This window comes from Mustela nivalis (genome assembly GCF_964662115.1).
Source record: "Mustela nivalis genome assembly, chromosome: 8".
NCBI lineage: Eukaryota > Metazoa > Chordata > Mammalia > Carnivora > Mustelidae > Mustela > Mustela nivalis.
In genome coordinates, this window is record NC_139027.1 from 6415838 (window position 1) to 6441273 (window position 25436).

General features: G+C 46.5%; 1 protein-coding gene across 3 annotated transcripts in view; it reads left to right on the forward strand.

The window, feature by feature from the left end:
* The window catches only part of GRHL1 (grainyhead like transcription factor 1), a 43051-nt gene extending 17861 nt beyond the window's left edge, over positions 1 to 25190 (forward strand). For 2 of the 3 annotated variants that reach the window (XM_082745497.1, XM_082745495.1), the window contains 8 exons: positions 6378 to 6536; positions 13502 to 13589; positions 14807 to 14946; positions 16841 to 16878; positions 18893 to 18984; positions 19309 to 19394; positions 22344 to 22408; positions 23575 to 25190. In XM_082745497.1, the coding sequence (XP_082601623.1) occupies positions 6378 to 6536; positions 13502 to 13589; positions 14807 to 14946; positions 16841 to 16878; positions 18893 to 18984; positions 19309 to 19394; positions 22344 to 22408; positions 23575 to 23689 (783 nt within the window). In that variant the 3' untranslated portion in view covers positions 23690 to 25190. The remainder of the gene's footprint in view (positions 1 to 6377; positions 6537 to 13501; positions 13590 to 14806; positions 14947 to 16840; positions 16879 to 18892; positions 18985 to 19308; positions 19395 to 22343; positions 22409 to 23574) is intronic. The other variant, XM_082745496.1, reaches the window with a different exon arrangement.
* Positions 25191 to 25436: the final 246 nt, after the last annotated feature.

The window sequence follows — 25436 nt, forward strand, 5'->3', positions numbered from 1 at the left end:
CCCGAGCCGAAGGCAGAGGCTTAACCCACTGAGCCACCCAGGCGTCCCAGGAACAGTCTTTTTGTTCATGAAAAATATCCTAGTATAGTGTACTTAAGTCTGCCAATTTCAATACTTAGCTTCTGACTCAACTTCTTAGAGTTTTTTGTAACTTTTGACTGATAAATTTCAGGTACTTTGTTAACACTTGCTGTGAATTAGGTGAGTAGAAATTATTTCTATAAATTATTTCTATAATTTCTACCCACAAATGAAGTTCACTTGTTAAAGCTTACACATCTGACCACTGTCTTTAGACTGGACGGTCAGCGTGGTTTACCAGGATCGTGCCTTGATTTGCTGTGTTGCTAGAGCCTAAAAAGAGTGGGTGAGTTGGGGGGTGGTGTGGAGGGGTCAGTAAAATTCGTTCTTGGTTGCTTTCACTTCACGGCTGGGAAAATGAACTTCTGAGGCCAGCCTGTGTTTTGAGCCTCGTGTTTCCTGGTGTCTTTCTCCCCCTCCCTTTTTCTCCTTTGAGGAGTGACCGTAGAGACAGCCGCCAGCTGTGCGAACAATAGTGTGTGGCTGCTGGAATGCTTCCTGGAAAAATCATCATAAATTAGTTCAAGATCTGATTTCTTGTTGGTTCTGCGCTTGTAAATGGCATTTAGAATAAAAAAAAATCCATACAAGTTAATCCTTTGATAATATGAATCTTTATTTTGTTGTTTTCTTCACATTTTCAGCTGAGGTCTGAAAACAAAATCAAATCTTTTGAGAAGTTTTAGGTGTGTGAATTCTCAGCCAAGAATGAGGAACTATGAGTTGTTAGAAAACTGGGCTGGACGTTCGAGAAGGAATCTTGTAGAGCATCTTTGACCTGTTTAGCAGTTTATTTTTGTGGTTTGTTTTTTTTTCTCTTCTAGTGATTTTGGTTGGGAACATTAGATGCTCATCTTGAGTAAGATTTATGTTTCATTTATTTGAATAAAAGTAAACTTTTCCTCAAAATTGGTGGCAAGGAAGCATGAAAATGGAGAAAAGGTTATCCCTGTGTGTATTTTATGAAGGAGTGGAATGTGTCATCGTCATCTGACTTTTTACCTCTTTCCCACCCTTGGAGGGGATAGTGCTGTTTTTCTGTGACTGTGTTATAGAAAGTATTTTTGTCTGCACAGTGACTGTGGCCCAAACTTTTGTTTTACCTAGATTTAGGTGACGTGGCCTGTAGTTCCGCCCCTGTTGGCGGTTGTCCATGAGGTAGAACCGATCCCAAGAGTTAACACTGCGAGGAACAGACAGTGCCCCTCTTCTCGGGCCCACGACCTTGAGGAGAACTCTGCCTCGTGCTTCTGCTCTTGTCCTCTCACCCGTTTGCGGTGCTGCTAATGAGAGATGGTCACCTTCCTAAATAGGATTCCTGGAAACAGCTTCTCCCTTAAGATCTACTCCAGTCCCCTCTACGAGTGTGGGTCGTATTGATAGAGCATATGGTTCCCCACGTAAATGACACGTTAGCGAGAGGTGCTCCTTGGGAAGTCACTTATGTGGAAAGTGGGAATGTTGAATTACAAAAAGGGAAGTAATACTTCCTTGCTCTTAATGACACTACACTGTGACGATGGAAGGGTAAGTTTATTGTTTGAGCACTTAGAGAAGGGGTTGTTCAGATCAGGGCTCAGCAAACCACAGCTCTCTGCAAACCTTGGCCGGCCAGCGCCTGTCAGTGTAAGTCAAGTTTCACGGAAATACCACCACATCCACTGGCCTGTGTATTGTCCGTGGCTGCTTCGGCTCTGTTACTGCGGCGTTTAGCTGTTGCACGTCATCCACGAAGGCTCAAACACCATTGGATCCTGTTACGGAAGAAGTCCGCCGTCTCCTGGTTGAGAGAAATACTTGACAGCTGTCACACGCGTCTAGGGCGTGCTTCCTCTCCGCCGTATTCACGCCCTGCTCCCTCTGCATTTTCCTTCTTTGGCGAACAACACACATGTTAAGCATGTGCTGCGCACCAGGCCTGAGAAGCAGGGCTGACCGAGTGTTCCGTCTGTCTCCAGGGCTCTGCCTCTCAGGGACACTGAGGGTCACCTGAACACACGGTTGACCAGCCACGTCAACCCCTGCGAAAACCGCATGTTCTGGGAGGAAGAAACAGAAGCATCGTTTGATAGATTTTTAATAGGCTTTTTTTCTGGTCACTCTTCTTATGAACTGTGAGTTCTTGAGGGTGTGCGTGACCTTACTGCGGGGTGAGGCTGCGCAGGTGCTCTGACCTTTACCTTTCGGCTGCTTGGATGGATATGACTGTGCCATGGGGCTTACACAATTTTAATGAATGTGATTTTTGATGGGGCTTAACATTTTTTCTAGTGAGCAGACTTGATGGGGAACCTATACATACACGTAGAATCTCTGAACTTCTTAAAGAAAGGAAACCGTATGTTGGGGCTTGTTTTAATCATCTCGAACTCTGGGAGCCAAAGGAGACCTTTGGTGGATCAAAGTGTTAAGTGTAGAGAAACTTTATCACCTGATAGCAGTGGCTTTTATCCTCACTGGTCACTGGATTGCCTGGGGAGCAGTATTAACTGTTTTGGTAAAATTTTTTAAAGCAATAGCCAAGTTGCTTTAAATGGCCTTGTGTCTGGAACCTCCCAGACACCCCCCCCCCCCCCCCGCCCCAGGCCAGTGAGAGCAGAACCTCTAGATGGGGCTTTACTGCCTCCGGGTGATGCTGACCGAGTCAGGCTGTGAAGCCCCCGAGAGCCCTGGCAGTGCCATGGCGTGTGAGGCTCTGCTTTCCGAGGGCCTTAATTCCAGACGAGTAGTTCATGTAATTACTTGAAATGGCACCCTTACATGGTTCTTTTAAAATAATATGATTTGTTAAAAAAAATTGATAATTGTATGACACAAAATTATTGTCACTAGTAAATACAGAGGATTCATGATCATTCAGTATAAATATAATCCTAGGACTCGGGAGGTAGAAGTGATCTAGACATCATCGGACTCACACCTGCGGCGGACAGGCGAGGACCCCGGCCGCGCTGCCAGCACTCAGTAGCGAGGGGGCTGGAGCTCCCACATTTCCATTCGCAGGCCCGAGCAAAGCCTTTCCCGTTGACACCTAAGGCATCTTGCGCTCTTGGTAGTCTGTGGTTGGGGCTTAAACGTAGCAGGTGTGTCCCCTTGACTGGCAGCGGCGCGTACGCATGACTGTCCCGCTCCGAGAGGCTTCGTGGCGCCGCCCTCGCTTCCTTCCCGGAGGTCTGCGGCTGCTCTCCGCCTCGTACCCCGCGGTACCCCGTGTCCCGGGCCTCGCGCACTTACTCTTGCTCACTGTTTCCTGGTGGGTGTATGTGTTTATCTAGACAAGGTGGTGCTCTTTTAATATTGGGTTAGGGATGCTGTAAGCGTTCTTTGTTGCATGTAGAAATAATGCCAGGTTTGGAAAGAATCGATTTAAAAAATAGGACAAGAATGTGTGTAAGAAAGTGATGGCAAGTCATTCTGAGTAACAGGGGAACATCTCTCTGAAGACTCCACATTTATACTTATCCTGGGGGTTGCTTACTGCTTATTTCTGCTTTGAATAGAAACTTGACGCTGGGAAGCAAGGGGAGGTTGGGCTTTAGGTTGGATTACCGTGAAATCCTCTTGTAAATGGAATACCACTTTGGGTCAGAGACTTCCTGGAATTGTGGAGGGTTAAGTGTAACTTTCCCAGGCTGCTGGGTTTGAGTCCTAAATTGAGCCATGGAGCCTAGAATGATAGAGAAGAATTGAGATTTCCCACTTGGTTATAAACTGGAAAATATGGTGATTTGGATACTTGATGTGCTCAGTTGTTTGCGTGGACTACTTAACTGTCTTTCTGTTCCGTCTTTTGTCTGTTTCATAACCCATCTCCTTAACTCAGATTTGTAAATTGTCTATGAAGTGTTTCTAACGGCCTTCCGTTGACTAGTGAACAATGGGGGCTTGAACTGCAGAGGTCCCCTTATATGTCACTTTTTTCCAATAAATATATTGGAATTTTTTTTTGAGATTTGCGACAATTTGAAAAAACTCACAGATGAACTGCATAGCCCAAAGATAACCAAAAAAGTTAAGAAAAAAAATATTGTAAGAATATAGTATCTAATGTGTGTAACATGCAAAATACATGTCAATTGTGTTACTGGGAAGGCTTCTGGTCAACAGTAGGCTGTTAGTAGTTAAGTTCTGGGAGAGTTGAAAGTTATACGTGGATTTTGGGCTCTTGGGGGGGGGGGCCGGCAGTTGGTACCCCAACCCCCACATTGTTCCAGGGTCAGTAGTGTAGGAAAAGATATAAAGTCAAAGCACAAAGTTTCTGTAATGGATTTGAAATTCATACATACCACTTTTCCCTATATATCTAGATTCAGGTATTTTTTAAAACAAAAGTGTTTTGCTTATTTGCTGAAAATGGGTTAACTGGAAAGACAAACAGTGGGCTAGAAAAGGCAACCTGAGACCCGGCAGGGGGCTAAAAGTAAGTGTTGAGAAAGCTGTCACATGGAGAATATGAGCCTGGTCTCGAAGTATGTGTGGTCTAGCCGTGGAAAGAAAGCATAAAGCATGTCAGGCGGCAAACCATTTCCGGTAGTAGAGCGCAGTGATCAGGGCAAAAAGTCGATTTGGGAAAGACAGGTTGCAGTGTCGGTATAAAGGGGTGAGGGGAGTTCTGGATAGAATTCTAGCCCTTTGCTTGCTTGCTGGCTTTTAAAGATTTTACTTATTTATTTGACAGAGATAGACATAGCGAGAGAGGGATCAGAAGCACCGGGAGTGGGAGAAGCAGGCTTCCCGCGAGCAGGGAGCCTGTTGCGAGACTCAATCCCAGGACTCTGGGATCATGACCTGAGCCAAAGGCAGATGCTTAATGATTGAGCCACCCAGGCGCCCCTAGCCCTTTGCTTTTTTCTACCTTGGGGACAGTTTAAAAAAAAAAAATCTCTGGGCCTCCCCTGTAAAGGATTAACACGGTCTCTCAAGGTTGTGCAGTGAGATTCTGTCTTTAAAGCAGGTGCCCTGTACAGGTCTGGAAACCTCCGGGGCCTACTGCTGTGGCCTCCACAACACATGTCAGCGTGAAGGGGGACCTCTGTGGAGATGGCGCTGGAGCTGGTGCTCTGCAGATGTGGAGGGCAGAGAGGAGCTCTGGAGGTGACTTAGACTGGGACAGGAGGGACGCAGGAGGAGGAAGAAGGACAAAGACGTGAGGCGCGGGGGTGAGCACTAAGGTGTGTTCTAGGGGCCACGAGTAGACCGGCTGGAGTGGAGAGCTAATGGAGGGACAGGATGTTAATGTGGACAAGTTCTCCATCATTGTAGGGTATTTTGGTCTTTTCCTTCTTGGAAATAGTGGATAGACGAGAGCAAGAATAAAACCCCTGCGTTTCAGGATTTGCAAACCTTCTGAAGAGAACGTTCTTTGTCATTATGGTTACAGTTTTCTTTCTCCTTACCCTGTGCGCTTCCTTCTCTTTATGTTCTTAGAGGCTCCTCCAATCCCAGATTTTCTGGCTTAAACTTCTCCCTGTCTGGGTCTTGGTTCAGCCAGTGGTACTGCACACTACTTGTAGTAGATCTGCCCTTGGTTGTTGGAACTAATAATGTGCTGTTGTCCCCTGGACTGGAAGGAATGGAGCATAAGGGTCTTCGGTCTCTGGAAGGCACAGATAATTAAAACTGTAATTCCAATACTATCCACTGTGTGGTGCTCACGCATCAGAAATAAATTCTGAAAGTAAATGGTTGAAAGGGATTGTGCATTGTGACCTTGTGTGGAGAGGTTAAAATCCATAACCACAAAAAAGGGGGAAATGAAACATGCTTTTTGCTGTACTAAGATTCACTTGAGTTTCTCGTAACAACCTCCAGTGACACTTTAATAATGTGACTCACCGATTCATAAATTCCAGAACATTGGGACATGCATCAGGTAATGTTGTTATCCTAAGAGGTAGCGTGGACAGAAATGCAGGCAGAGTCCCAGAGTTTGTACTGAGCTGGAAAACATCTCTAGATCTCTGTGCTGTTGGTAGCGTTGGTAAAAATGACATCAAGGAAGACAAGCAGATTCTTCCACCGTCTGATGCTAAGTAAAGATTTCGGAAGGGAAGATGGACAGTGGTTTAAAGCTGCTGTCTATTTTTTTCCCTTCAAATAAAGTCTGCCATTCCTATGTCCAGAAGTATTAAAATAATCCCTATATTTTAAAAAAAAATGTTTCTTTTAAGTGAGAAGCTGAGTGTTTTCATTTAGAACATATTTGAGGAATTTCGGTAATGTTGATATTTTTACGAGCTGTACTAAGGTTGACTGTTGGTGCCTATTGCTTATCATACCTTCTTTTCCCTTTGCAGGTTTTCATCTCTGTGAACTGCTTAAGCACAGATTTCTCTTCTCAGAAAGGTGTGAAGGGGTTGCCTCTGAATATTCAAATTGACACCTATAGTTACAACAACCGTAGCAACAAGCCTGTGCATCGGGCATACTGCCAGATCAAAGTCTTCTGTGACAAGGTAAGACTGTCAGATTGGGGAGGGACAGAGAGAGTAAAGCGTGTGAGAGCCATACTCTTCCTCACAGAGAATACCAGGGTCTTTACACTATTTCAGTTTGGTATAAATGTATTAATAATAATAGGAGAGCACGTACTGTGCTCAGTCCTTGGCGTCCCCTCCGCTCCCTGGGGCTTGTAGGCTGCAGTGTTGGAGCTCTGGGGCCTTGTGTCCGAGGGCTCCGTGCGGATGGCCGTGAAGGGCTGTGCTTTAACCAGCTTCTCTCCCTCCGGCCGAGTCGTCAGCCGGCTCACTAAGCAGAAGGTGAGACTCAGAGTCTTCTCTAGGGTGGCAGGTAGGCAAGAGCAGAAAGCATAAGCCTAATGAGTTCAACATAATTTCTTTAATCTGGGGAGGAAACGGTCACTTTGGCCAGGTGCAGCGCCAGGCGCCCAGCTGGGTGAACTCCGGACGGAGCGCGTAGCCCCCTGTGTTTTCCTCAGGAACTCAGCAGTGGCCCTGGAGAAGCGATTGCTCCACTGACCCAAGATTGAAGGCGACTTTGACCTTCCCCACTCAGGAAATGTTGGACCATATTTTTTGCCAGTCTCTTTTTTTTTTTGTCCTGTTCGACAACAGCAGCAGCAATAACCCTCTCTGTTATTGAGATTTTTAGAAGGTACTAGAAAACTGGAAGTGTATTTGCTGTCAGAGGTCTGCTGTCCTGATTTTTACACTGGGGACCAGAACACAGTATGTGGCCTCATTGGAACAGCCGGAGTTCAGAGAACTTTCTCAAACACCCAAATTTAGTAACATGTATTGAGTACCACGTGCCTGGTTATGTGCTAGGCTGTGTTATTTTTCTTTTATTGCTATTAACAAATTACCATAAACTAAGTGGCTCAAACAACACCATTTTATTACTTCATGGTTCTATAGGTCAGAAGTCTGAGGTCTCGCTGGGCTAAAACCCAGCCGTTAGAACCGCATCTCTTTCTGGCGTCTCTCGGGGAGAATCTGTTTGTCTACTTTTCTGCCTCCTCGAGGCACTCACATTCTTTGGCTTATGGCCTCTTCCACCTTCAAAGCCAGGAGCCTCACATCACATCCCTCGGACCGTGCTGCCAGTGCCACGTGTCCTCGTCTGGCTCTTCGGCTTCTAGGGACACTTCCATTATCCTGGGCTCACACACATGGTCTCGGACACTTGTCCTATCAGAATGCCAGCTGATTAGCAACATTAGGTCTCCTTTGCTGTGTTAGCGCACGTTGTCCCAGGTTCTGAGATGTGGGTACAGACATCTCGCAGCGGCTGTTACTTCCCACATCCTCTGCGTTTCTACGGATGCCAAGTCACATGAGGCGTAGAGCAGGCATCTTGGATCCTGAGCCGGAGTTCTCTTCTTCGCCCCACATTCCTCTTACTAGCCAGAAGAAAACCTAGAGAGGTATCCAAAGTCATAAAAACTATAAGCCCCAATTTTTTATTATTTGATTCAGTAGGTATCAGATCACTCTAATTGTTAGCCCAGTACTTACTGTGTTTCTGATGTATCTCTCCTGGGGCCGTAACCGTGTGTGCGCTGATCCTGGCGCTTGGACCCACTCAGAATCTCGGCTGTGTCGAATGATGTCCACACGCATTAGCATGAACTGGAGTTTTCGGCATCAAGACAAAAGCTGTACAAGCAGTTTTGCAGAGAAGGAAAAGTAATGAGTCACAATCTTAAATGAAATTCTTTTTAATATTAAGATTTTTTGAAGGAAGCTTCCGTATTGGTAGCTGATTTAGAAGATGAAACACAGGGAAAGTTTCATGATTGTCTAAAGTTATTTTATTAATCAGTGGTTGTACAGACTCTAGAAACCACTTTTTATTGTGTGAGTGTGCACTAATGTACACTCTGAAGCAGAAAGCCTTCTCTTTGGAGTTGTAAAACTGAGTGTGGTCTGAGATGACACACGATTTCATCTTCTGCGGGTGCTGTTTGCCTCCTCACCTGTTCGTCTCAATCACGTGTGAGAGCAGCAGGTTAGCCAGAGTCTGGCGTAGCGTGTCCACTGTGCAGGCCAGTCACTATCTTCTCCTTATGTGTGTGTGAGCTCTGTACCACCGTGAGAGGAGGTCACGCAAAGTCGTGGTTAGGAACTAGGTGTCTGCCCCGGCCGTGCTTTGTGTGACCTGTGTAGGTGCCCACACACCCTCAGCCTTCATAGGCTGGGCTTTCTTTGTAAGGCCCCTGAAAATAGTGCTGACCTATTCTGCCCTTTTGTGGAAGCAGAGTTCTGCTCAGGGATGAAAACTGTTGGTCAGCTTTCCCCCTGGCGCCCTGACGGCGCACAGCGGTGGTGTGAGCGCTCTCCGGTCGAGAAGTGCCTGGAGGCGTGGGGGGTGAACTTACACACTGTTTCCATCCTGAGGTTTTAATCTCAGAGCTGTTAGGGGTTGATATTAAACCCAGTACGGGAAGAAAATATTATGTATCGCTGTGTGTAATTAACTGTCAAAGTCCTTGACTCTTTCAGCCACATGAAACTCCCCCACGACCTCACCCCCGCTCCTGATTCTCGTGCATCTTGTTGTAGCTTCTCTCATCCCTTACAGCTGGGATTGCTTCTGCTCTTCTGGGCTGTCTGGTGCTGCCTCCTCTCTGCGCACTGTCCCGCCTCCCTCCTTGATGCTCTCCCTCCTGAGCTAGGCCTCGCCTATTGTTTGCTGCCTGTCCATCCGTTTTTCTCTGCTGGCTCTTAAAACTCTGACATCTTACCAATCTGATCCACATCCACAGTAGGAAACCAGAAATAAGACATCTCTTGGTATCCTTCAGAGGCATTTACATGGTTTTTCTCTCCCAAGAAGGTTTTTTTTTAGTACGTTATTACAAACTACTCAACGGGTTTGGTAAATGGAACTTTCTCCTATGGCAGAAGCAGCAGCAATTTAACATGTTTTCAGAGAAAACGAGAATAGGAATTGGATCTCTAACCAGTGGAGATTTGGCAGCTTCTCTTTCTATGAGCTTGTGTGTGTGTGTGTGTGTGTGTGTGTATTTGGGGTTCATCCTTAGAAACATGTCATTGGCCTTTATTTCCCATAGATTGTTTTCTTCAGCAGAGTAATACTCACTGTGGCTGTAATTGGGAACAGATAGATTAACGTTTTCAGTCACCGCCTGCTGTGATGGCCCAAGATCAGCCTCTTCAGTTGTGGAGACAGAGAGTGAAGTAGCATGAGTTTAAATGGCTCTCTGTAATGTCACAGGACTTGAACATTTCTTGCAGAGTCTAATGCTGACGAATTCTTTTAGCTTTTGTATGTCTGAAAAGGATTTCACCTCTGATTTTGAAAAATCTTTTTGCTGGGTATAAAATTCTGGCTGATGCTTTTTCCTTCAACGCTTGAAAGACATGACTCTGCTGTTGTCAGCCTTACATTTATTTTTTTGTTTGTAGAAAGAGTGTGTGAGTGGGAGAAGAGGCAGAGAGAGGGTGAGAGAGAATCTCAAGCAGATTCCCCTCTGAGCGGGGCGCCTGCTGTGGGGCTCAATCTCATGACCCTGAGGTCATGACCTGAGCCAAAATCAAGAGTTGGCTGAGCCAGCCAGGCGCCCCACACTTCCATGTCTAATGAAATACCTGCCATCATCATTATCTTTGTTCTTCTGTATCTAATGTATCTATTTTTCTCTGACTCTCTTTAGATTTTCTCTTTTTACTGATTTTGAGCAATTTGATATTTCTCGTTACATTTCTTGTACTTAGAGTTTGTTGAGCTGCTTGGATCTGTGGGTTTATAGTTTTTATCCTACTGGAACATTTTTCAGGCTTTGTTTCTTGAAACACATTCTTTCATCCTCCTCTGGGAATGCCGGTTGCACACGTACACACACAAGCTTGCGGTCCCACATCTCCCCGGTGCTGTTCAGTCTCTGGGATTGCTTTTTCTCTCCGTGTTTCAGTTTGGATAATTTCTGTTGTTAATGTCTGAAGTTCTTCAGTATTTCCTTTGCCTTGTCTACACTGCCATTAATCCCATGCAGTGTATTTTCCATCTCAGATGTTTTTGTCTCTGGGAGATCAATTTGGATCTGTTTTACATCTTTCTGGTCTCAATATGTGTGTTTTTCGCTAAGTTTTTGAACATGTGGAATGTAGTTACAACAGCCACGCTGCTGTCCTTGCCTGAATTCTGTGTGGTTTCTGGGCTGGCGTCAGTAGTTTGACAGCCTCCTCCTGAGTTACGCACTCCTGCTGCTCTACCTGCCTAGCGTCTCACCGGCTACTAGCCGTGTGAGTTTTACACTGTCTGACACGGGATGGCTTTTTCATCTTCGGAATCCTCAGGAGCTCTGTCCTGAGAGCTGGTGGAGTTACTTGGAAACATTTTGATCCTTTCAGGTCTTGCTTTTCCAGTTTTGATAGGGGAGTCTGGAGTGGCTCAGTATCAGCTGCTTATTCTCTGCAGCTGAGCTCAGGTTTTCCTGACTGTTCTACCAACCACCCTGTGGATTTTCAGCTTCTCCGGTCTCACTTGTGGGAAGAGGCACCGTTTTCCCTGTGTGAGTTTCAGACACTGTTCTCTAGTTTTTTCTGAGGGCTTTTCCCCCAACCTTGGGTACCTTCCTTACACCTGCTTCTCTCTGAGTACCGGACTAACTACCTGAGGGAACCCTCTGGAGACCTCTGGGGTTCTTTCTCATGTAACTCCCCATTGCTACTTTGTCCTGCTTCCTTGATCTCTCTCTGGATTTTCAACTCTCTCTCTTGACCCAGGGAACTCAGATGGAGCAGGCCTCTGGACGTCCCTGCCTGTGCCACAGCCTGGGGACTGGGAAGGCGGTCAGCCCCTGGAGGGCTCATCTTGTTTGTTTCTTTTCTCTCACAGATCCCTGTTCTTTGTTGCTTGGTGGCCCTGGCCTTAACAATCCTTGTTTCCTGCATCTTTATTTTTTTTGTTTAGGTTGTTTCAGGGTGGGGGTAGGTCTGTCTGTGATAGTCCCATCTTGAGTGGAAGCACAAACCCCTTGTTCTTTATAGATGGAGCCAATAAATACGGAGAGAAATGTCTTTTTTTTTTTTTTAAGATTTTATTTATTTATTTGATGGGGGAGGGGGCAGATCACAAGTAGGCAGAGAGACAGGCAGAGAGAGAGGAGGAAGCAGGCTGCCTGCTGAGCAGAAAGCCCAATGCGGGCTCGATCCCAGGACCCTGAGATCATGACCTGAGCCGAAGGCAGAGGCTCTAACCCACTGAGCCACCCAGGCGCCCCATGACATGTCTTATTTTTTATTTTATTTATTTATTTTTTAAAAAGATTTTATTTATTTATTTGTCAGAGAGAGAGGAGCGAGAGCGAGCACAGGCAGACAGAGCGGCAGGCAGAGGCAGAGGGAGAAGCAGGCTTCCTGCCAAGCAAGGAGCCTGATGTGAGACTCGATCCCAGGACGCTGGGATCATGACCTGAGCTGAGGGCAGCTGCTTAACCAACTGAGCCACCCAGGCGCCCCCATGTCTTATTTTTTAAAACTACTTTTTGGAGAGTGTAATTTATCATCAGAGTGAAGCTATTGTTAGACTCTTGGAAAGAACTGAGAGAGACACAGACCAGCTGTATGATAACAGGCGGGAGGTCGGGGATGTTGACCTGTTTCTCTGTGTCAGGGAGGTGGGGTCTGTGTCAGCATTGCATAGCGATTTTCATGGTGTGTTTACCGGCGTGTGAGTGTCTTCATACCTTCTGAAAGGGGCAGAAGGTGGTTTGTATTCTGTTTGGTTAAATGTGGTTTCATTATATAGTAGTGACAGGATCTATGGGAGGATTTTCATTGCCCGTCTTTGCTACCAGGGAGTTTATTTACAGAAAAATAAACTTCTTGTGGAGATTTCACTGGGTGACTTTGTGAAGAAAACTGTACCACCCAGAAATAAATGCTAACAGGTGAAGCAAAGTGATTAATTAATAGTCAGGTTTTTATTATACATGTTTAACTTTAGGTCATGTTTTATAAATACTACGACACTGTCATTCTCTATACAGTTGATGGTATTATGTATCTGTCCTCTCTGATGGATTGGGAGAACACTTTTTCTCTTTCATGTAATTATACAGATTTCTATTTAAATCTTCGCTTTAGGGAGTTATAGTTGGTCCTATCTGTCACTTACTTGATGCCAAGTTCTTGGAGAGAATCCCACTTCCAATGATAACATTGCCCACCTGGGAAAGCACAGTCACAGCAGGGCCAGCTTGTCTATCAGACAACGGCAGTAGTCACTTGGGTTTTTGAAGGCCGCGTGCATGAGCAGATATCTTCAGCTTTTCATTTAGCCTGGCTGCATCCATTGTTGAGGGGAATTGTGCTGTATTTGTTTTTTAAGTAAATGGTATTTCCCCATGATTTCACATAGTTAAACAGTTTTAAGAACAGGCCTTCTAGGGGCACCTGCGTGGCTTCTTCAGCTGAGCACTGGACTCAGGTCATGATCTCAGGGTTGTGAGATTGAGCCCCGTGTCTGGCTGCACCCTGCGCATGGAGCCTGCTTCAGATTCTCTCTCTTCCCCGCTCCCTCTGCTCCTTTTCCTCCTCCTTTTAAAAATGGGGGAAAAAATAGGCTTTTTAGAAAAAACTACTATGATAAGCTCCATAAATATAATAATTAATGGAGTTTATCTCCAGAAAGGAGATATTTTTTCCCATTCCTCAGAAAAGAATTAAATATTTTATTTTTTTAAAAAGATTTTATTTATTTATTTGACAGACAGAGATCATAAGTAGGCAGAGAGGCAGGCAGAGAGAGAAGGGGGGGGCAGACTTCCTGCTGAGCAGAGACCGATGCGGGGCTGGATCCCAGGACTCTGGGATCATGACCTGAGCCGAAGACAGAGACTTTAACCCACTACACCACCCAGGCACCCCAGAATTAAATATTTTAAAGAGGATCAATTAAACAGAATCATGCCTTGTTTTCTCTTGACCTATAGGGAGCTGAAAGGAAAATCAGGGATGAAGAACGAAAACAAAGCAAAAGAAAAGGCAAGTGTACTGACCCCAGCTCCCAGTTGAATGCCTGTAAGTAGAAATGTTTCCACCACCTGTTTCAGATCTTTTCCATTCAGAATAGGGACTGAATCTGTATTTACTGTATCAAGCACAAGACATAGTAGTGGCCACTCACTGCCGCGCGGTGGTAGCATGACTTCTTTCCCGGTTACGCGATCAGATGAATGGCTGAGCTAAGTCCTTTTCTAGGGGGAGGGACAGAAAGGGTCCTTGAGTCTTTCCGGAGTTCACATATTTTGGCCCTTAGCTTTAGTTCTGGTTACTGATTCTGGCCCTGAAAAATAACACACCTTCTGTCTGGATGGCTGGTGATAACACTGGGGCTTGTCTAGACTTGTAAGAATCATAATAATGCTCTTGAGAATTCAGGAGGTCTTATTTCTAAATGTAAATGCGTGGTTTTCTAACGTTTCAGAATCTGTAGGGCTCCTGTTTGGACATTTCACCAGGAAAGCTTGCTTTCTTTCCTTATTTATTTATTTATTTATTTATTTGATTGATTTTTTTATTGTAATGTGACAAATATTCATATTCACAAAACCCAGTATCTGTCTGCTCCGGGGAGGGGGGTTGGATGCTGGTCTGGGGCAGGAGCGATTCCTGCTCGGGGCCTCCCTCGGCAGACGTGTGCCCTGCGGCACCGCACCGTGGGCTCCCGGACCAGCATGGAAGGGCAGGCTCCCAGCTCACCCGAGGGAGAGCTCACCTCTGAGGGCTGCAGGGCAGATGGCAGGGGAGGAGGGAGTCTGTAACTTAATAAATAAAAAACCTAGTCCTTGACCCTCATGCTGAGCCTCTCCGAGGGGAAGTTGGAGCTACAAAGTTATGTTCTCAAGATGAACAGTGCGTTGCTGTCAGAATGTGAACCACTGAGTCAGGCGGCTCGGGTGAAATGACTTCTGAATTATGTTTGTATGGTTGTAAGTCTTAGCCTTTCAGACAAAAAGTAAACATGCTTTTTGCCTCTGTTCCAGATTTCCCCGGTATGTGTAAAAGTAGCCTTTTCTCTTCTCATTTTGCTAAGAGGTTCAGTTGATTTTAGTATAAATGTAACCAATGTATTTCTTCATGTGGGCTGTGATTCTCCTCTTGGCTCAGGCAATGTGAGCTCTTCCTTCTAGAGTGCTGCTGTTTAAGGGCCTTACATTGGAGGGGAATGCTCTAGCCTGCGTCCAGTATGGGTACCGAAGTGGTTGACTAGGGGGTCGTCTTTTTTCCCCCCCCAGTTTCCGATGTTAAAGTGCCACTGCTTCCCTCGCACAAACGGATGGATATCACGGTGTTCAAGCCCTTCGTTGATCTGGACACGCAGCCTGTCCTCTTCATTCCCGATGTGCACTTTGCCGGCCTCCAGCGGGGCACTCACGTAGGTAACCAGGATCCTGGGGCGGCCGCGAGAGAAGGTCTTTGGCATTCCTGGTAAACAGAAGCCAGTGTAGAGAGTTTTGACCAGTGTTATGGGCCAGCCTTCTGGAATATTCTGTTGGGTGATACACTGTCCTTACAATAAGGTGGATGTAAGCCTTGTTGACAGGAATGAAGTACCAAACCTGTGAACTTCACTCTGTTTGTCTGTGTGTGTTTATGTCATAGTTTATTTTTAAATTGTTAGAATAGTAACAGTTTGGAGTCTGGATCTATGATCTTGTGCATTTAACTTATATGGTTCTGGGAAGGAGGGAACAGCCACAGGAAGACTTAGGGTAGGTAACCCTCATGGCAAAAAGAACATCCGCCTGAGTGGCTCAGTTGGATTAGCCACTGCCTGTGGCTCAGTTGGATTAGCCACTGCCTTTGGCTCAGGTCATGATCCCACGGTCCTGGGATCAAGTCCCACATCAGGCTCCTTGCTTGACAGGGAACCTGCTTCTCTCTTTGCCTCTGCCTGCCTCTCTCCCTGCTTGTGTGCATGCTCTCACACACACTCTCTCTCTCTCTCTCCCTGTCTCTCTCTGATAGATAAATAAATAAATAAAATATATATATTTTTTAAGATTTTATTTATTTGACAGAGAGAAATTACAAGTACACTGAGAGGCAGGCAGAGAGAGAGAGAGAGAGAGAAGGAAGCAGGCTCCCTGCTGAGCAGAGAGCCCGATGCGGGACTCGATCCCAGGACCCTGAGATCATGACCTGAGCCGAAGGCAGCGGCTTAACCCACTGAGCCACCCAGGCACCCCTAAATAAAATATTTTTTTAAAAAAAAAATTTAAAAAGAAAAAACAAAAAAAAGAGCATCTGAAGGCTCTCCTCATTGTATCAGTTACTGAATCATAGTTGGCACATACACAGCCGTATCTTGGCAATTAATATAAAAGTTCACAACTGGCCACACCTGCTTTGAGCAGAAGCTTAGTAGAGAGAATAGCCTGGCCCGCGTGGGGCCTGCTTTCTCTGCGGAGCTCAAAACAATATGAAGAAGGTGGTCTCCCATGCACTTCGTGCACGGATGTATATGGATCAGTGAGTTTTTAAGTTTTGGGGATTGGGAGGGTATTGCCAATGTATCTTTCTCTCTCTCTCTTTTTTTCTTTAAGGTTTATTTATTTGAAAGACTGAGTGCGTCGTGGGGGGAGGGCAGAGGGAGCACGAATCTCAAGCAGGCTCGTCGCTGAGCGTGGAGCCCTGCGTAGGCTCCATCCCTGACTGCTCACACCAGCACCCCCGCTACTCAGCGCTCGACCATGTTGAGGGTCCGGTCTCCTCTTTGGTGCTCCCCTTTCAGACCCAGGTTGCATAGGGAGCCTTTTCTCTGAAGGCCATTCTTCACTGCCTCTCGAACTTTCCATGTGCTCAGACATACCTCAGAGATCATGATCTGAGCCGATGTCAAGAGCCACCCAGATGCCCCAACCATGTATCCAGTTTCTAATGAGAAGCTTTGGGGCGAGCAGGGGTTGACAAACTTTTCCTGTAAAGGCTCAGAGAGCAAATACTGTAGGCTTCTGGAGCCACATGGTGTCTGCTGTGACTCTTCAGCTCTGCCGCTGCAGTGCCAGGTGCCCGGGAGTGAGCATGTGTGTGCACCAGTAAACTTCTGTGAACAGGCATCGGGCCCCACTTGGCTCATGGGCCCTAGTTGGCCATTCCCTGCTTTAGAGGAGTTCATGCCCAGAAGGATCTGGTTATTGACAAATAAGGCTAAGAGATTTTGGACTAGACTAAATTCAAAATTATTTTCATTTTAGAAATAAGTTACTTATGGTGTGAAATATTTTGAGCATATGCTAGAAAACAATTTTTTTTTTTTTTGGTCTTAGGTCCTTCCCATTGCCCCAGAAGAACTGGAGGGTGAAGGGTAAGTTTTATGTTTTGTTTTGTTTTAACAAATTCTTTTTATTTTTAAACAATCTAAAACTTAAAGAAAAATTGCAAGTACAATGCAAAGACCTCATTTTTTCCTGAGCCGTTGGAGAGTCAGCTGCAGACTCCATGACCTGTCATTCCCAAACACCTTGTGTATATTTCCTGCAGATGGGGACAGTCTCCCACATAACGGAGCCAGGATAGTAACAAGACGTTCCATTCAGGTGTTCCCATAATGTCCTTTATAGCAGAGGAGGCTCCTGCGCAGACTCAGACTGTGTGTGTAGTTGTGTCTTTATTCTCCTTCAGTCTTGAACAGTCTCATCTCCTTGACTTTCCTGACCTAATACTTTTGCAGTCAAATGCTCTACCACTGAGCTATAGCCCCGACCTAATACTTTTGAAGATTACGAGCCAGTTGCTTTGTAGAATGTCCTCTAGTTTGGGTCTCTGTTGTTCTGTCATGATTAGACTCAGGGAATTATGCATCTTGGCAGGAGTGTCATAGGGATAACGCTGTGCTCCCCGTGTGTCCTGTCAGGTAGCACGGTTTTGGTCCCCCCCTCGTCCCCCTCCCCGCATAGTGTGGTTCACTTTGATCACATGATCAAGGTGGTGTCTGCCAGGCTGCACCGCTGCGAGGGCACCCGTCCTCCTTTTGTAGTAAGTCTGTAGTGGGGAGGCGCTTTGTCGCTTGGTGAAAATTTCATTCCTCATCAGACTTTTAATTTCTTCCTTTTTTTTTTATCATCAGTATGGACTCCTAGTTTCCGGCTCTGTTCAACAAGTTGCAAATCATTTCTTTTTTTTTTTTTTTTAAAGATTTTATTTATTTATTTGACAGACAGAGATCACAAGCAGGCAGAGAGAGAGGAGAAAGCAGGCTTTTCGAGGAGCAGAGAGCCGGATGTGGGGCTCGATCCCAGGACCCTGGGATCATGACCTGAGCTGAAGGCAGAGGCTTTAACCCACTGAACCACCCAGGCGCCCCTGCAAATCATTTCTGTCATCTAGTTTGATCAAATTGTTCTAGAAGGTCCGTTGGTCCTTCCAGCTACTCCTGAGCCCTGATGCCCCCCCCCCAGCTCCCTGGGTGCTCCCTCACATCCGCGCCCAGTGTCTTCCAGGCACTGGTGCTTTCCCTTCCCCAGCCCGAGGGTCCGCTTCTTCTCCAGGAAGCCCTGTTCCCTTTCAAAGAAGGAAGCTGGCCCTGGGTGTGCTCCTTGCTGTGGAGGTGTCACTGCCCCTGACATGCGGTCACCCTCCGTGGCCCACTTGGGCCCTGACTGCCCACACAGGGACACCCCCTGCTCAGCACTCAGCCATGTCCGGTCCCCTCTTTGGGGCTCCCCTTTTAGACCCGTGTTGTTGCGTCGGGAGCATGTTCTCTGAAGGCCATCCATTTCCTCTCAGACTCTTCGTGTGCTCAGACGTACCTCAGGTGCTTTCACGGGAGGCCTGGGTGTGCGCTGGAAACTATGACAGACTGAGAAGCCGAAGAAGGCACAGCCGCTATTCTTGACGTGATCCTTCTGCTCGAAACCAAGCCCTCGTCCTTCATTTGCATTTTCAGTTATGGTGCTGTTTCCTGGCTCTGCTGGTTGTGCTTCCCCCCTTTGTTGACATGTTCTCTTCTTTGTTGCCACCTTTATACGTGCATGTGTGTGTGCTTGTTATTATCTCAAATCCTACTTCCTCTATAAAATGCTTCCTGAAAAGCAGCTCTCTGTTGCTGAGAAGCACTTTGCTCTAGTGTCCGAGCAGTGCAGAGCGTCCGGCAGCCGACCCGAGTGTATAGTCCCAGCTCTGCCCTTGAACAGCCCGAGCTGGTTCAGTCAGTGTCTTTCCTTGGGCCTCAGATTTTCTTCCACAAACTAATGGAGCTGGACCAGAAAAAGAATGAAGGTCATTTTAAATCTGAACTTCAGTGGTACACCCTGAAGCTCTTTGTTTCTACAAGTGGTAGAAGTTGGAGTCACTAATCACATCTTTCGGATTGCCTGCAGCTCTAACTTGAAAAGGGCTCCGTATGGATCGGAGGAGGATTTTTCGATCGCCCCTGCTGCTAAGCTGACTCGGCTAGAAGAACCAAAGAGAGGTGCGTCGGCTTGCAGTCCTGGGGGAGCTGTCAGAGAGAAGGGGATTCTGCATCTGCCAAAAGCATGATGTGCTCAGGCCAATCTTGTGTAGCCTGACTATCTTGAATCAGACTGGCTCTCGGCTCAGAGCTTGGACTTACCCGAGAGTTAAAAGAAGCTGAAAGCTGTGTTCCTCCAGATGGATTGGACATTGGTTCATGTTCACTGTTCTTGATGTGTGTCTTTTTAGTTTAACCGGTATCTAGGATCTGTTCTCTCATTTTGCTCATACGAATAACTATGTCCTTTTTCTTGCCCCCTCCTTATTGCTGGCTGTGGATTAGTGCTGCTCTACGTACGCAAGGAGTCAGAGGAAGTCTTTGATGCCCTGATGCTCAAGACTCCATCTCTGAAAGGCTTGATGGAGGCTGTAAGTAGTAGGAACTTGGAAACCCTCCTGCGAAAGTTAAACCTACTGAAGTAGAATCCTGCTGAAACACATTTTATCAGACCACCCAGATTCCTTGTTATGGAAATCTCTGAGGCCTGTGCCTGTGGCACAGCCCAGGTTTCAACCTGTCTCGTGGGGCCCTCAGTCGTCTGCAGGGCCTTCCCCACTGGGCCTCACGCCACTGCACCCAGCATACTAGTTGGTAGAAGTAACTTCTGAGTAACGTCTTATCAACCGAACTGATGGCTTTTGTGCTGATCATGAGATAGGGGGGTTTTTTGGTGGGGGGAGGTTGGGTTTTGTTTTTGTTTTTGTTTTTAAGATTCTATTTATTTTAGAGAGAGAAAGCCAGTATAAGCAGGAGGGGCAGAGGGAGAGAGAGAATCTCAAGCAGACCCCCTGCTGAGTGCATGGGGCTCGATTCCAGGACCCTGAGATCATGACCTGAGCCGAAACCAAGAGTTGGATGCTTGATCAACTGAGCCCCCAGGCACCCCTGAAATAGTTTTAATATACTTGGTTAAAGGAAGACTGCCATTTAACAAACCATTTAGAAGCTCACAAAAATTATTTTTAATCAAATAGAAATCTTTACAAACTTCCTGCGTAAAAACAATGGCTCCTGGGTCTGCCTTTGAAACTCCTGATCCTGGGGAATGACCAAGTTTATATCAAGTCCTTAGCCAAAACCTATTTGAGAAAATTTAGACATGTAGCCACTGATAACCATAATCTTTCCCACTAAGGCCTCAGCACTGAGCAAACTGACCCCAGCCAGCCCTGCTGGGACATCAGCAAGAGTTGGCGTGAGGAGGAGGCCATTTTAGCTTTGCCCCAGGATACAGTTCAAGGAGTCAGCACTGTGTCCTGCTATTAATCAACTCGCTAGAAATCACAGGCATCTTCAAGCTCAGAGCATGCGCACCACAGGAAATGGGTTTCCCCCGGCTCCCCTGACAGCCACGGCGTGCTGAATTCCTCTAACACGTGTTACTAAGCGCCTGCTTGGCACCAGGTTCTGTTCTAGCTGCCAGAGTCATGAGAGTAGGTGACACGTTGCCGAATGGAGCTTCGGGTCCAGAGAGGAGGGTGTGGACAAGAAAGTAAGAAACTAAGAAGTAATTTTCCAGGCACTGATAAATGCAGTGACAAAAAATAAAGCAGGGCGAGCGAACAGTGGGCTGGGGGGAGCCATGGTCTCTCGGGGTCCCGGGGCTCACAGGCATCTCCAAGCACATTCCCTCCCCACAACGAAACCAGCACCACCATCAGCCTCAGCTTTCTGTTGTTTTTCAGCTTCGGGCGGTTTTTCCTACGTTACTCTTTTTTTTTTAAGATTTTATTTATTTATTTGACAGAGATCACTAGTAGTCAGAGAGTCAGGCAGAGACAGAGGGGGAAGCAGGCTCCCCACTGAGCACAGAGCCCGATGCGCGGGGCTCGATCCCAGGACCCCGGGATCGTGACCTGAGCTAAAGGCAGAGGCTTTAACCCACTGAGCCACCCAGGCGCCCCTACATTACTCTTTCTTACCTTGTCTTCTGGTAACCTTTCCTCATTTCTCCAGAACCATGCAAACTCTTAATTATGGAGAGAAAGGAAGTAAAGAAGGTTGAGTCTTACTGTGCAAATACATCGTGCTCAGAGCCCATCAAGAATTCGTCAGTGTTGTGTCTCTCTCAGGCCTGGGGTTTCCTAACTGATGCTTCATAAGTGCGCGAGGAAGTACGACACAGTGATACAGAAAAGAAGTGGATGCTTGGATGATGGGAGCTTAGATTGGGTTTGAACTGGGTATTTTGTTAGCTTGAAAGCGGTCTGCAGGTTGGCCTTCCGAGGCCCCCTTTCTCAGTGCTGCTTTGAGCTTTGCTCTTCAGATGGTTGATGGTAGCCCCAGTTTGGGGATAGTCTGCACAATTCCAGATAAAGCATTTGGTGTAGATGGAGTCAGCTTATCCTTGGATTAATTCATCATCTCTCCTTAAAGACAGCCTCTGTGCTTTGACAGGAAACCTGCACACTTGACACTACCCTGATTCCACTGCTCAGTCGGCACCTTACAGATCATGGAAGGGGGTGGAAGGCCTGAGGCTCTGGAGGGCCCAAGGGCCACACCCCAGTGGCCACGGCCACGTTAACCTCCTGGTTAATCACGGAGCCTCACGGACTTTGTGAGAATCTGTGCTGCTCTCAGAGAGGCTCTCGGTAGAAACGGGCAGAGGCGCAGTCATGGTTTATGATCAGGGACCTCGACGTATCTCCTAGGCTCTGGGACATTCAAGCATTGTTTCTTTTGCGTGATTCTGTATCTGAAGTGAACCCCTGCTCTGTGCTGGACATGCGGAGTCCTCGCCGCAGCCCCGCACTGCAGGGAATCAGAGCTTCTCCCTCCTGAGTGGGGGAGGCGGAGGTTCAGAGCTGAGTCAAGGCCGCTGGGTCGGACCCCAGAGCGGGGCCATTATGGGCTTGAGCAGAGCATGCGCGGTGGTGTGACCCACAGGGCAGGACCCTGACTGGAAGCCATGGGGCTTAGGTCATCAGGTTGGGGCCCTGTGGCCACGTCAGGGTCACAGGAGCGCCGCGGACGGGAGCTGTGGGTCCCCGGGGAGCAGAGCGGCACTGAGCAGCTGCACACTTCCTTCTGGAAACCTAACAGTGCTCTAGAGCGTAGTCACGTTCCAGAAAGAGGACCACATAACCCACAGAGAGCCATCAGTACGCTAGGGGGAGGTGACAGGCTGGTGACCACTGCTTCCTCCAAAGGCAGGTAACCCCCCCCACACACACGGTCTGCAGGCATTTCCTGTACTGCCGTGCACGTGAATTTTTGAAGGACAGAAAACTGAGTGAGTGTCCCATAGTATTTATAGTGTGTGTTTTAAAGCCTCGAGATCAGCATTTTGTAATTATTTTTCTTTGTTCTTTTAGATCTCAGACAAATACGATGTGCCCCACGATAAGATTGGGAAGATATTCAAGAAATGTAAAAAAGGGTAAGCATTACCTGGCATTCCTAGTACTTCTAAGTAATGTTAATATTCTGTAACATTAGTGCAATTCACATGCATTTGTGCCCAGTCTAGAAAAAGTTACAGGAATGTGAAATGCGGGGATATATTTTTTCTTAAAATATCCACATTAAATTGATCTGCCTTTCTAAGACATCTTTGTGGACTTTTTTTTTTTTTTTTCAAGTAAGATTTTTATTTGCTCTTCCTGCACTTGGTACCAGTGAAGCAGCTCCAAATCCCAGAGCACGTTACGAGATTGAGTCAGGGTAAAAGCAGACATGGCCCCGTTTGTTGTGCCCCTGGCATGAGTCAGGCACTGGACCAGGCACTTGGCGTAGTACTTGACTTTCACTTTAACCTTTGAGCCGGGCTGGGCATTCATTAGTTCATAGACCTGGCAGCTGAGGCAGAGAGCCTGTGATGTCCAAGCTCAGGTAGCAGGTTAGTGCCAAGGCCATGGTTCAGGTTCAGTCTTTGCTCCCTCTACTGTGTTCTCCTGCCCTGGACTGTGTTTTTAATCATAAAACATTGCTCCCTGGCCCCGAAATTAATATTTTTAGTTTCATTTCACTCAAGTGACTCTGCTACTTGTTATGGGTAAGCAGAGTATAGCATAAGAATCATTGGGCTTCATTCTTAAGCAAATCGTAATTGGAATTTTGTGGATGAGCCCAGTGGGAAGGGTCAGACTTCCTAGTAGTTCACTTAAATGTTGAGAATAACTTGCCAGGGAAGAGAACTGGTCAGGCAGCTGGGCTTCAGATCCCATAGGTTAATTGAACTAATATGCTTTCTAGAGCTGGATCAGTGAGGTGCTGCTTCTGCAGACTTATTCTTGCATTGTAAGAGCTCCTGTCTATCGAGGGAGTCCTACATGCTGAAGTAATAGCAGGAGATAAGCTAGTATGCTTTGTTTCACCCCAGGCCGACGCTATTCGAAGGGCTTTACTGGGGTCCCTCATGTAGTCCTCGAAAAGCCTTACAAGATAGGCCCTGACACTACCTCCATGAGGGGATGGAGGCTGCGGGAGGTTTTGTAAATAATGTACCTCCCATGTCACAGCTGGGACGGGCCGCGCTGCCCGTGAGACCGGGCCTGCCTTCCAAACGGGCAGGAATGAGGAGGCCTGTCTTGCTTCTCCTCTCAGGATTCTGGTGAACATGGATGATAACATCGTGAAGCATTACTCCAATGAAGACACCTTCCAGCTGCAGATCGAAGAAGCCGGGGGGTCGTACAGGCTCACGCTCACGGAGATCTAAGGGCACGCTGGCCCACCTCTCCCAGCGAGTTCAAGGAAGGTTACGTGGGCCTCACTGTTTGGCCCGCCGCAGGTACACCGCGGGTAAGGGTGGAGGTCAGCGGAAGGGACTCCTTGCGAGTAGAAGATGGCACTACATTTGGCTCGTAGATCGCGTTCGACGTACCACCTCCGCATTTCCAGACGACAGAAATCCATACGCCATTATGTTTGAATTTTCGGATATCAGTATTCTGATATCATTACTTAGGATTAAAAGTGAAAACTGTGTTCTAAGGTTTAATAGACTCTCTGGGAAACTTTGGAATATCTGCTCCATTATTTATAAAACTATTGGGCTATCTACCTTGTCTCTTCAATGTTAGTGGGCCTGCTCACTAGTACAAGCCAGAAAAGGCAATGGGCTTGGGTTTAAGGATTTTGCCCTCGCCTGCTCAGCATAGCTCTGACTGCCTCAGGGTGGTGGTAGTGGCCTCCGAAGAGGCGAGGACTCGCCCTTTCTTCCTCAGCCCCTTGTCCTCCAGAAAACGTTTACTCAGATAGGGCATGTTACTGAATCTTCCTTTGCAACTTTCTTGAATGTGTCAAAGAACTGAAATGGGTCACCGTGTGAATCAGTTAAGCTAACGCCGCGTTGTATATAAGTGCAATACGTTTTTGAAGGCCTGTGTCTGTAAATGTGTACATACGTGTCTTATACAAATAGATAATATATAACCGTGGTGTCTGTACATAGAGTGAAGAGATGCAACAAGGTCTACCTTGAAGACTTTGCCTAAATGAAAGGTTAAGTTATTTTCCGTCGTGTATACCAAGCAGATCGAGTACTGTGCTTAGCAGAGCTCACTGAAATGTTCCGGCGTGTTTTCCCAGACAGCGCTCATAGAGCATAGCAAAACCTTCGCAGACGGCAGGGATTCTCTTTGCTCTTGAGAGGGTTGTTACTCAGATCTCCGCACCTGTAGCCCACGAAGCATAGGGGAAACACTCCTGCAGCTCCGCTCTGCTGCGCAGGCTCATGGCAGCCATGCATACCTGCGGGAGTGGATATGCGGTCTTTCTGAAACGCGTGGCCTTGTCGGGTACTAGGTGATGCATCCCGACGTGGAGACCTTCCTTGTCTTCCTCCTGCAAGAAGTGATTTCTGGGTTACCGTGTTCCAGAGCCTTCAAGCTTTGATCTTCTCGTATGCTAACGATTCTAGGAAGCATTCATGAGTTTATGAGACCATGTGACTGTGCCAGGGGAGCATTTTTTGTAAACATGTTTAAATATATAAAGTACTAAAAAGTGTAATTTTATAACAAAATCACAGGGATCTCGGTTCAGGGAGCTAGAATAGGTCTATTTGTATAAGTAGGATTGATGGTTACATTTTTACATTAAAATATTCTAATGAAGTATGTGAACTAAATTGCTGGTTTTCTAAGACAAGATATCATGGGACACGGGTCATAACTATTTTATATTTTGTTTTATGAAATAAATTTTTGTCTCGCTTATTGTTTTTAATTGTATCTTTGAAGATATATTTTAAAACCAAAGGGATTAAATTTTATATGTTTGTTTCATAATATGTCATTTCCCGTTACTCCATTTGATTTTATCCTTTCATTGGTCACTAATGCAAAATGTGAGATCTTAAACTAGTAGAGCCAAAAAGAATCTCCTTAGTATTTTCTCAAACGGATAGTCCTCTTTTCCTACATCTTAATTTCTCCTTACAGGTGTCTGAAATGGCCCAAGTA